Source organism: Aulonocara sp. 'chitande type north' Nkhata Bay, linkage group LG10 (genome assembly GCF_057382095.1).
Source record: "Aulonocara sp. 'chitande type north' Nkhata Bay isolate Kocher_YH1m ecotype deep benthic linkage group LG10, A_spYH_male_GT1.1, whole genome shotgun sequence".
Taxonomy (NCBI): Eukaryota; Metazoa; Chordata; class Actinopteri; order Cichliformes; family Cichlidae; genus Aulonocara; species Aulonocara sp. 'chitande type north' Nkhata Bay.
This window is the reverse complement of record NC_141353.1, coordinates 1,405,509-1,417,413: the sequence shown is the minus strand read 5'-3', so window position 1 is coordinate 1,417,413 and position 11,905 is coordinate 1,405,509. Positions and strand designations below refer to the sequence as shown.

General features: G+C 38.1%; 1 protein-coding gene across 1 annotated transcript in view; it reads right to left on the bottom strand.

Annotated features, from left to right (window-relative positions):
* cltca (clathrin, heavy chain a (Hc)) overlaps window positions 1-11,047 on the bottom strand; it is a 34,784-nt gene extending 23,737 nt beyond the window's left edge. The window contains exon 1 of the mRNA XM_086307746.1: window positions 10,725-11,047. Within this exon, the coding sequence (XP_086163872.1) occupies window positions 10,725-10,766 (42 nt within the window). The 5' untranslated portion in view covers window positions 10,767-11,047. The remainder of the gene's footprint in view (window positions 1-10,724) is intronic.
* Window positions 11,048-11,905: the final 858 nt, after the last annotated feature.

Sequence of the window (11,905 nt, the reverse complement as noted above, 5' to 3'; positions counted from 1 at the left end):
TGCACCATGTTTTGCTGTTGCAACTTCCTCCAATTTTTGGCTGTCAATGAGTAATATACCACAGTTGTACAACTGCTGAATAATCACAACTATTTAGAACATGGTTTTGTGTTTAAACCCAAGACCGTTACCGTGTATATACATTTTTATTTATGGCCAAGTATTTGCATCTTTGATCAGACATAACTGCTATATCATGCGCAGCAATCATTTACAAAAAATAAACATATATCCTATTGCAGTAATGTGAATAAAGCTGGTAATGGTTGTATAATGCTTTGCTTTCAGGAAAAATGGCCTCAGAAATGTTACAATGCTTTCTCATTTTATTCAAAATAAATCCGTGGGTGCAAATGACATAAATATCTTTTGTCTTTTCAGTAGACAGCTGTTACTATACTTATAATGACGCTTAATAAATCTTAATCTGTGTGTTAAAGGTGCACAATCTATTACTGCCTGCTTAAATTAACCAGCCATAAAATTTTACACATTCACTTGTAGTCCTGAAATGTTTTATGTTGGAGGGGGGGGGGGGGGTTAAAGCATATTGGATCACTCCCATCTTTGTTGGCAAATGTTCATTTTTAAGAGTCTTGAGATAAAAATGTGACCCCCTTCTAAAAATTTTGCCTAGTTCAATTCTAATCAGCAAACACACTCACAGTTCTGAAAACTGCTCAACGAAAGAGACCTTTTATCAATGACAGGACACACCCTCTCCACAACCCTGCCCCAACCACACAGTGTGTAACCTGGTTCCCTCTCAATGACAGTGCAAACAACTGTACAGAACAAGTCTTACTACAAGCTATGAGGAAAGAACTGAAAACTGATCTGAACATTTTTTTTGAACAGTGGAGAGGTGACATCATACAGTAACGTCACTGCAGCTTCCATGCCTCTTATCGTTGCCATTGTCCAGTATGGAAGCCTTGTTTACTAAGACAACATTTATTCAAACACCGGACAAAGGGAAACGGCCTATGTGGAGAATCCTTCTGACCCTGAACACATCAGCTTTCACTAATATCTAGCAACAGTTTGTTTCATGAAAACACAGCAAGAGATACTACATAGCTTAAATTAATTTAAATAGATGGTCAGCATAACCAAGCACTCTCTATTCAGTTATGGCAACATCCCATGCAGCTGCTGTGTGAATGAACTACTAGTTTGCCTTCAAATGAGTGCACTTTTAATTCAAACAGATGTATTTCTACATTTTAAAACACAAGAAGAAGCTATTATTACACAATATTTCTAAACAGATTTATGCGTTTCGCTTCCCTCTCATCTATTCTTGGATCAGCAGGAAGCCCTTTCATTCACACATGAAAAGCATTTCTAAAACAGGAAAGACCAGCATGGCCTTATCACAATGAATGCTACCCCTCTTGCACGGAATAAAGAAAAGCAAACGCAGACTGATTGACCACACCACAGTTTGAGAGACTGTTTTGCTATGGAAACCTTAGAGTAAAACACTACTGTGGGTTAACACTGCTGCAACATCACTGAGCAGGAATTTGGCTGAAAGCAGGTCAGCCCAAAGGAGCTACAAACAATGTGGAAAATCATTTAACCATTCAGTCTAGCACTGCTCTGCATAGCTGTTAACACATCAACCAACCAACTAGAGCCACACAATTATGTCCAAAGTGACGTTGTTCAATAGTAAAGTCATTATTATTCATTTGTTGAATTCTCTGCACTCTGATGTAAACAGAACATTGCTTTGTATAAATCTTTGTACTGAAACTTAGCAAAATTAAATAACAGACCACTGATTTCACATTTACACTGTGCTGCACTGACACACTGCACAAGCTCATTTTTACTGATATCCAAGTTGACAATTTGAACGATTCACATAAAACGTTGTTTTTCTTGGTCTTTACGCATTAACTATACCGCAGACTGTCGTGTGTTTTCAGGGTAAAAGGTTAGTTAGATTAGTTCTGTTGCTCTGCAAACAGACAGTACTCTTTGAATAGGATATGCCAATATGATGAGCATGCATTTTAAATATTGTATGATCATGTTCTTTTAATTCTGATATGCCAAAATCATAATCGAAATTAAAAATTTGTTTGTGCTGCCCTCCACAGTTGATCAATGATAGGATAACAAAGGAAGAGCCTCCGAGAGACTTGCATGAAGCAAGAGTGAAAATCAAACTAATCTGTATTTAGAAAGTGTGGACAAAGAGAATAAGGAATGCATACAACTACGAAGGGTAGGCAAAGCACCTGGTAAAACACTTTTTTAATGAAGAAGAAGACGGAAAAAATAAACACATTTAAGAAAGATAATTACAGAATCGATCACCTAGAGCACGTAAATGCTGATGTAGCAGAGACTACCATATTTTTCACACTATAAGGCACACTTAAAATCCTTTAATTTTCTCAAAAATCGGCAGAGCGCCTTATAATCTGGTGGGCCTTATCTATGAATTCTGGCTGTGTTTACTGACCTCGAACGAAATTCCGTCTCCACCGTTGCTCGACGCTGCGTGTATAGAGCAGGTAGTGCAACAATAGAAAAGTAGTTGCGGGACGGCACTGTGTAGCGTTTGTCTAGGGTGTTGATCATTTTCCTAAATCCCTCGTTTTGCACAGTGTTGATGGGAGCCATATCTTTGGTCAGGTGATAAGTAATAGCCTCCGTAATTTCTTTGTGCCTGCGGGAGTTCGACGGGTAAAGGGAAGCGCTGTATAAGGTTCCCGTTATTGATGTTTGGGTGGTTGACCGGGACGGATTTTCTCCTGTCACTTTCTCGTCATCCCTGACGTGCTCTCCGTTGTTTTTCCCTGCTAATTTTAGCATCACACGGCACAGCTTCTGTATCACGTGGTATAAGGCTCCGCCCTTGTCATTTGTTGAGCAGGAAGAGTGAGCGCTTGTTTTCATGCAGATTACATGAAAACAATGTAATGTAGCAATCTGGCTGCTATCACTACCAACATGAATGAAGACAGAAAAGTACACAATAGTGATGTTTGTAGGGTTACTGAAGTAGGGCTAGATGGTATATAATGCTGTGCTAGTGATCGCTAGTGACACAGCTATGTTAGCATAACAAAGCATAACACAGTGAACCTGAACGCTAACTTTTTTCCACTTGATAAAAGTTCCCGATGTTTTTTTGACAAATGCAATCGCATGGAAAATTGCTGTAAACGGACCAAACTTCTGTAGGGGAGAACAACTGAGATAATCCAGCCACAATATGAGGTTAGTCATTAATGTAAGATAAGATAACCTTTATTAGTCCCACACGTGGGAAATTTGTTTTGTTACAGCAAAAAGTGGACAGTGCAAAGTTACATAGCAAAAATTAGAAAGACACTGGAACAACATATACTGGTGCGCCTTATCTATGAAAACCGACCCGTTTGTCGACAGTGCGCCTTATAATCCGAAAAATACGGTAGTTCAGCAAGCACTTGCAATGGCAGCAACAAAATGCCAGCAAGAGACATTGTGAATTATGATTACACTATTACCATTATTCATCTCTTTACAAACCATTAGCTCAAGCCCAGCCTTATTTTATTTAATGACAGATTATAATGTTCTAGTTATTTTTTCCACGATCAATCATTTTTTCCTTTACTGACCAAAACTGCTATGCTATATAAGCTAAGGAAGATACCTGGCCATGTGCCCTGTAGTGGTGCAACGGATCACGGTTGATCCGTAATCCGAACCGATCCCACTCCACGGTTCGGCACGCATGTGATCCGAAGATTCAAAAAAGAAGAAAAAAAAAAAATATGTGTATGGTGGCGTGGTGGGTCTGTCAAGCAATAGTTATGGTCAGCGCTAGCGAAGTGGAGTGGAGTGAGTGGAGGAGCAGAGGAGTTTGCAGTATTTAAGCAGCCCTTTGCTGCCCAATCCGACCGGGCTAAAGCTATTACAAAAGCTATTGGGGTGTTTAGCTGCAGACGGGAGGCCGTATTCCTTTGTGCAAAACAAGGGGTTTAAACTATGATGAACGTGCTCGAGCCACGCTATGATATCTCGTTGCGCGTCCACTTTAGTGGCAAGATCATTCCAAGCATGTATGATCAGAAAAAGATTTAAGTTATGGCTGAAATGTCCCAGGCATATTCTGTTGCCCTAACTACTACAAATGGGTGGACCTCCGGGACAACGGAAAGCTACGTGACCGTGACAGCTCATATCACAGCAGAGTGCGATATAATGAGCGGTATGTATTATTGTAGGGTCTACCTTACAATATAAAGCACCTTGAGGCGACTGTTGTTGTGATTTGGTGCTTTATAAATAAAATTGAATTGAATTGAGTGGTAGATACAAAGCCCTATATTGTACCATAATTTGTTTTTTAATAATTGCATGGAATGAGTCTAGAGTTGAATGTTTTTAACAGGCAAAAAAAATACTTCAATAAGTAAATAAGTAAATGTTCAATTTTTGTCTTTTTTCGCTGATCCGAAAATTGATCCGATCCGTGACTTAACACAGTGGTCCGATCCGAACCCTGAGATTTTTCATCCGTTGCACCACAAGTGCCCTGTAATCTTATCAGTGGCAGAAAGTGCCCATCCACATGCTTTATTGACAATTTACATCAGTTATACACCAATTAGTTAAGTTAGCATAATTATGTATTTCTCAACAGCACTAGGGACAAACGTGACATTCAGAACAAAAAGCCTAATAAAAAGATCCCAATTTGAAACTTTGAGACAAAAAAAAAAAAAAAGTCAAAGCAGATGCAGATTGCATTTTTATCTACTGGGGAAAAAAAGCACATTAGCCAAGGTTTACAGACACTCATGACCTCGATTTATGTCATAAATAGACTGACTCCAATACCTTCAATGTGAGGTTGCAACAGGAACTGAGATCACAGTACAGGAAATTATCAGTTTTAATCACAGTGACAACAACTGAACTTCAGAGAAGGACAGATAACTCAAGTCTAAGCAAATCATATCCTGGGAATGAGAACTAACTAGATAAAAATATAATTAACACCCCATATGATGGTACTTATTCACTTAGTCCCTTGGAGAGGGAGAGGCCATTCTGGCCAAAAGTTGGAAACACTATATAATCTTAATAATGTTTCAGTTTCTTTCATCCATTTTTGGATATGCTGTCACTACTCTGTGTAACAAAAATATTTAACAGGCTTAAAAATATTTTGAAAATCTTTACATTTTTCTTTACCACAAGAAGCCCCAAACCCTGTTTGCAACCAATGCAATAATATATCGAGCATGTACTGTTCCAAAATAGGTCAAATTTTAAGCAACTCCTCTATAAACAAATATATAACCCTAGTAAGAATGGAGTTTAACCGACTCCAAGAAAGTCAAGTCAAACACATTTAGTAAAGGCCCAACAACTGAGCACATGGCTGCGGCATAATCTTACAATGACAATAAATCCACAGAAAGATTTGAACTATTCTCCAACAACCTGTCAGCCCTGTCAGTAGAGTTAACCTGTATGCTCTTCCCTTAAAGGAAAGCAGCATCTTGTTCAGCAGAAAATAAACTTTGCACATGTAAAGTTCAAGGCAGGGTAGGGAAGGATGTGCTATGTAATGTGCTGAGGCTAGCAGGACTTGTTTGCAATACTCCACAACAGGAAGCCAGGGAGTCATTGTCTACCAGGACTGAAACAACAGGCCTGCCGAATCCTGCCTTCTCTGCTATCATGGGCCACTGGAGGGGGACATGGGATCATGGGTGAGGCATAAAAAGTGCTGCCTTTACAATTATAGTATTAGAAAGGAAAAAAGATGGAAGGGGTTCTGAACATCATCTGTCTCCAGTTCAGGTCATTTCTTGCTGAGGTGGTTGTGAGACTACAGTTTCCTTCTTTCCCTAAATGAGAGCTTTATCTTACATTTAGAGGCTGCTGCAGAATGTCAAGTGTTCAGCAAATCTGTATCCTTGCCAGCCTGTCACGAGGTATCAGGTGGTCATTTACTAGCACAGGTCAAAGTGTGACATGCAAACCTTTGTAAAAAGCATGAAACAACCTGCCCCTCCTCAACAGGCAAACAGAAGGGATGTACAAGTATTTGCTTTGAACTAAATCAATTTGCTATTAAATACTATTGTGAGTGCATTTAACTTTAGATACAAAGCGTCAGGTTTTCAGGGAACTAAACCCTTTCGCAGACTACAAACACCTAATTTAAAGCTAACCACAACACTTATTTGAAAGATCACCACTAATAATCACATCCTCTTCTTTCTTGCACCCTGCGTAAATTTGTATATTTAACTCAAGGTCTTCCTATGTAGGGCAAAATTTATCTAAATGACAATTTTTTGTGAATATCAAACTCTTTCAAAGGAAAAGAAGCTAGTACAACTGTAAAAGACAGCCTAGTCCAGTAATATAATGACACTGAGCTATAATTAGTATTCTAATTAGACTAGTACAAGTAAGAGAAACTTTTTGAAATTTTCACTATATTGTGGGCCTGCTGTCATGCATTTGTTACTAAAAGCCCAATTACGGAAATGTATACATTTTCTGTCATAGTGTATTTTAATGCAGTGTTTTCAGTATATACCAAAAGACAATAGAAAAAGCTCGAGTACAATTCAAAATCTTAACCAAGGGAGATAAATGAAGACATCTTTTGCAAATGTAACAAATTACTGTGTACATCAAGACAAAAAAATCTGTGTACACCAAAAGTAGATAAGAGTAACATGCAATTATGGACTTGTGCATGTGAAATATTGTATTTACTCAACACACAATCTATGGTTTTCCCTACATATCATCAGATTATCTTTGGGCACTGGATAGGAAGCCTGCCTTGTCAAACCCTGCTTACTAAATGCAAAATGGAAGTCTTCATCAACAGAGAATGATACCATGTTGCCATTACGCAAACTGGAGCCATTTTTGAAGATTACAGATTACACTCCCATGCTTACTTTGAGACTGGTTTCTGTCAGAACAATAACACCACTAAAACCTAAATGACAATTATCTCTTTTTCTGAATGGCAAACTGAAGGTTATACCACGTGAGGGAAAGATGTGACACTGTCACTTATGCTATCATGTCTGTTTGACTGGAGTCAACACTACACTATATAAATGGATGATATATAAAAATGCAAGATGTGCAAGTAGACCGGATGACACACAGATGGATAGTGTGAGGGAGACCAAGGGAGGGAGGAAACTGCAAAGACTGAGACTACCAAGTTTAACATGTATTGCTAGCTCAGTGCCTCAGCTCTCCAATTCAGATCCAGTAAAATCGACATGATTAATGCAACAATCCTATTTCGACATGTTTTACATCTATAAAAGTTCAGATTCAAAAGTATAGAACCAAATTAATGTGGTTTCAAGTATAATTTTTAGTTACTGATTAATCTAAAGCTTTTATTCAAGCTTTGTGCCGACTAATTGATTAACCAGCATACCTTTAAATATCCATTTAAGCACAACATCAGCAAACATCCAGTTTGTTCGTGACATTTATGTCAGTTTGGTCAGAATATGAATAATGAGCAAAATAATTAAGCTATCACCCAACACTGGTGACACCCAGCAGCCTTGAAGGGTGATCCAAAATCACTTTTAGGCTTTAAAAAACAAAAACAAAAAAAAAAACCTTGAACATGGCATTGAAAACAATATCCCTGCATACATCATGATGCAAAACTGTGTGAGTGATTGAAATTGGGTTTGACTTTGACTTAACACTAAAGCAAATCTTAAAGTCTGTCTGTATTTGAACTCGCTTGGTTGAGAATTCACGGGTGAAAAACAAAAGCATAAACCATGACCTGACATCAGGACGGTCTCACCGTGGACATTTGAGTCTAAAGTATAAATAAAGCAGTAGAGCTAGATGTGAAGGAGCTACAATGGTCCATAACTGAGATATGCATATTTGCACAAAGAATGTTTTATGATACATCCAATTTTTCAGCCTAAGACATTAAACAAACAAAAAAGAGATACCTGAGGTAATTTCAAGTCTGTCTAACAGGCTCCGAATCCATTGTTAATCACAGCTAAGCACACAGTGGTGTAGACTCAAACAGTGCCTATACGGTGATTTACTACTAACTAGTACCCAAAAGAAATGCAACAATATAAGCTGAACACTGGTAGGCAGCTTTGTGGACTTAGATTAGCCTATTGGAAAATGAGATGTGATGATGATTCATATGTTATGCAACGATAGAGAAGCTGAATTTTTTTTAACATTCTTGTATTCATGGCACAATTTATATTTTATTTATCCATAAAATAAAAGTATAAATGGTTTTGGCACTGGCTAGTGATCACAATAGTACTAATTATAAAATATCACCATTGGGCCACAATCTTATATTGGATGGATTCCTGCCAACTAGCTTAAGAAATAAAACACGGCTAGCAGCACTATGTAAATATTTCTGCTCCACATGAACAAAGCAAAAAGAACATCAACCATAAGGTGAAACGACAGATTTGCATCCAGGCACTGACAGTTACTCATTTGATCAAATGAGTTCAGCTTCATCTGGTTTTTCAGTAATTGGACTAAGAAAGATATAAGATGTTTCTCACAGATAATCCAAGCTTAAACACACTCATAATAGTGGTAACCATTAGCTGGTATAATTAGAAAAAAAAGATTACTTCATGAGTATAATTAAACGGACAGCTAAAGAGTTTGACCAAGTCAAAAGTGAAAGAAATTCTTGCAGTGATTCTACCATGCATTTGTTCAGAAACTCCATATGCATCATGAATGAAACCGCATATGCAGGTCATGCATTAGTGATATGTGCTGAAGATCTCTTTGTGTTTGTCACATAACATAACCTGGTGAGTCTGAGAATTACAGTACAGTACATTAATTAAAAGCTATAGCGTCAGTTTTTAAAGATGGACCAAAGAACAAGCACAAAAAATACATTCACCTTGCAGCTGACTGTGAAATTTGTGATTTCAATGAATTAAATGGTCATCACATTTGAAAGCGAAAGATGCACTGTTAGGGGATGACAGCGCTTTTTCCCCTCACTAAAGATAAAATACTAGTTAAGTCACAATGCAATTTGCCAATTTTGTATTGCTCTGTTTGCTTCTACAACCAAAAGGACTTAATAAGCATGTCAAAAATCATTCAATAATAATTTCATTGTAACTCTAGGCACAAAAGGTCTTTGCATAGCTTTGTGAAGCTCAGCCTCCATACAACCCCATGTGATAGGCCTACATATTAACTCATCAATGTCTGTGACATGAATTAACTTCTTTATGAATTAAGAATGTAGTAACAGGGAATGCTGCGCTGTACTGAAAATGTTAATCATCTTTGGTTTAACAGATTTATCAGACACAAATTACAGTCTGGCCAACCCATAGCATTTACCTGCTATGAACAAGAACAGCGGTACCATACTACTACACTGCTAATCTCTTAAGACATGCAATTAGGATCAGAGTCTGAACAGCAAGAAAAAGTAACATCAGGAACCTGGTGTTCAAATATCCACTCAGCTAACCTGTGACTGAGCCAATGAACATAACGCCTGACCCCCTTTTTACAACTCAGTTCTACTGATCAAAGCTTAAAATGTCTTTCTTGACACCAAATTATTAGTCTCATGTGACACCCAAAGCCTTTAGTCATTGGATAACAGAGATAATTGTTTAATAAAGACCAAATACAGACTTGGGTGGATCAGAGTTCCCATTTGAAGCTTGATTTAGACACGAAAAGTCTATGTTTTATTCATTACATCTTGAAAGTCAGGAACACTTTAGACTGACCCATAGGCTTCCTGTTTCCTCCACCTGACCTGAAAGCAGTTTTATTGGCATTATAGTAAAGGTGTGGCCATTTAAAGCATGAAGTACGTACAATCCAGGTAATACGTGGGGGTGCACAAAAAGGAAGAACTTACAAATAGCATAAAAATCTTTAATAGCAGCTCCGTTGCGATAAAGGTGTGCCTCGGAGATAAAAAGAAAGAGTACTGAATAGAAAAGGAGGCTCCGTGAATTCTTGAGTCACAGTTAACTTTGGCAAAGTCATTCAGCACGGGCGCTGGATTGCTATCTAACATACCACATGATCATTTGTACAACCAGCCAACGTGATATCCCCTTAAGGTCAAATAATCACTTTCAAATTAACACGACGGAACATATAATCAGGGCGCAGACAAATAAGGCGGGTGTAGAAGTTTTAATATTTTTTTTGCGCCGTATGGTGATTTGAAGAAATCGATTGAGCGGTGTCGCAACAGGCGACAATAAGGATAACTATTTCATTTCTGAAGCAGACGATTACAAGGCACTGATAGTGACGATTAATACCAACGACAGCAATAGCCACTCCGAGAAAATGAACACTTTTGCTGTGAATGGGGCAAATACTTATGAGAAATGGTAAACACATATTTCCGTTCATCACTACGACCTATTAGCATTATTTATAAGCTGTATTTCTGTACTTCAGACTTAAAGAAGCGAACGAGGGTGGGTAAGCAAAGTGTTAGCAAGAATGCTTGATGCTACTAGCCAAGACAAACGTCATCCACCCTGTCAAGCTAGTTAGCGTAGCACCAAACGCTAACTTAGCTTGCTAGCAATCTCAAACTTGTGTTGAGAGTCTCTGAAGCGACAGCCAGTCTGGCAGTTATTGCGACCGAAAGATGAACTTGATCAAACAATTTAACCATTCATTGATTCACATACCTGCAGGTGCTCCTGAAAGCGAATAGGCAGGATCTGAGCCATGGCGGTTCCTCTCTCACTCTCCTCCGGTCTCGTCTAATGCTAACAAACTACGGCTGCTTCTCTCAGATCCTAGCCGGACAGCCAGGAAGTCTCTAGTCTAAAGTCCAATTGTAAGCGAATTCTACGCCTTATTTAAAACGCGCTGTCGGTGTGACTGTACTTTATTTGTTTTTTATTCCTTCCCTTAACTGTTTACTTGCGGTCTTCCCCGGCTAACGACTGTCACTACACCGACTCCCTGGACCTGCAATGGCGGTGGAGGTTGGTCAGCAGAGAAAACATCCCGGAAATGGAAGTGCACTCAATAAGGCGGATGGATACGTATTTCGACTTTTAAAACGTGAACTGTGCTTAGTATGTTGCCGTTTGTTTGAAACATTTATAACATTTTAATTGTTCTTTAAAATATCAAAATAAGACAATGAACTTCAGCATAAAAATATATGAGAACAAACGTAAAAGTGGGACTACTTCTTTCTGTTCGCCCTTTGATTTTTGCCACATCATTCGTCTTTCTAAATTAACGTCATTCCTACGCGGTGTATAGTAGCTGTACACTTGTTCCTCTCAGCCAATCCGATCACTCGGTACTCAAACGAGTAATTCAACTTTATTCTAATTACGGGACAGCGCTAAATTACTTTAAATTACGATTTAAATGCGCAGAGGAGATTCTTTCCTTATCATAATATATATTTTCTTGATCCTTAACAAGAACTTACTGGTCAGTACGCAGTGTACACAGCATGGTTCACATTAAAGGACTAAGTTTTCACTACAGTGCCTATTGATACAGGCCATTGTGTTTGTGTTGTTTAATTTCAGCCTTGGGGTTTGGGGGGACTTGTTCTGGTGAATTTTTGAAATCGCCCCTGCATTAATTTATCAAGAAAATGTCTTTAATTGTAAAAGTATACTTAACACGTCAACACATTCCTCAGTAGTTTTACAGCTTTTTATTTATTTATTTATTTATTAACTTTGTGTGTCCTACATATTTGTAAGGCTGTGTCCCCTTGTGTTCTCCCTGAAATCTATACCTATGAATTCACATGACGACTAGAATCTATTTTCTATAATTTGGCAGTCAAAGGAATTATAATGTGTGAAATATTATGGTTAGAAAGTCTAATAGCAGA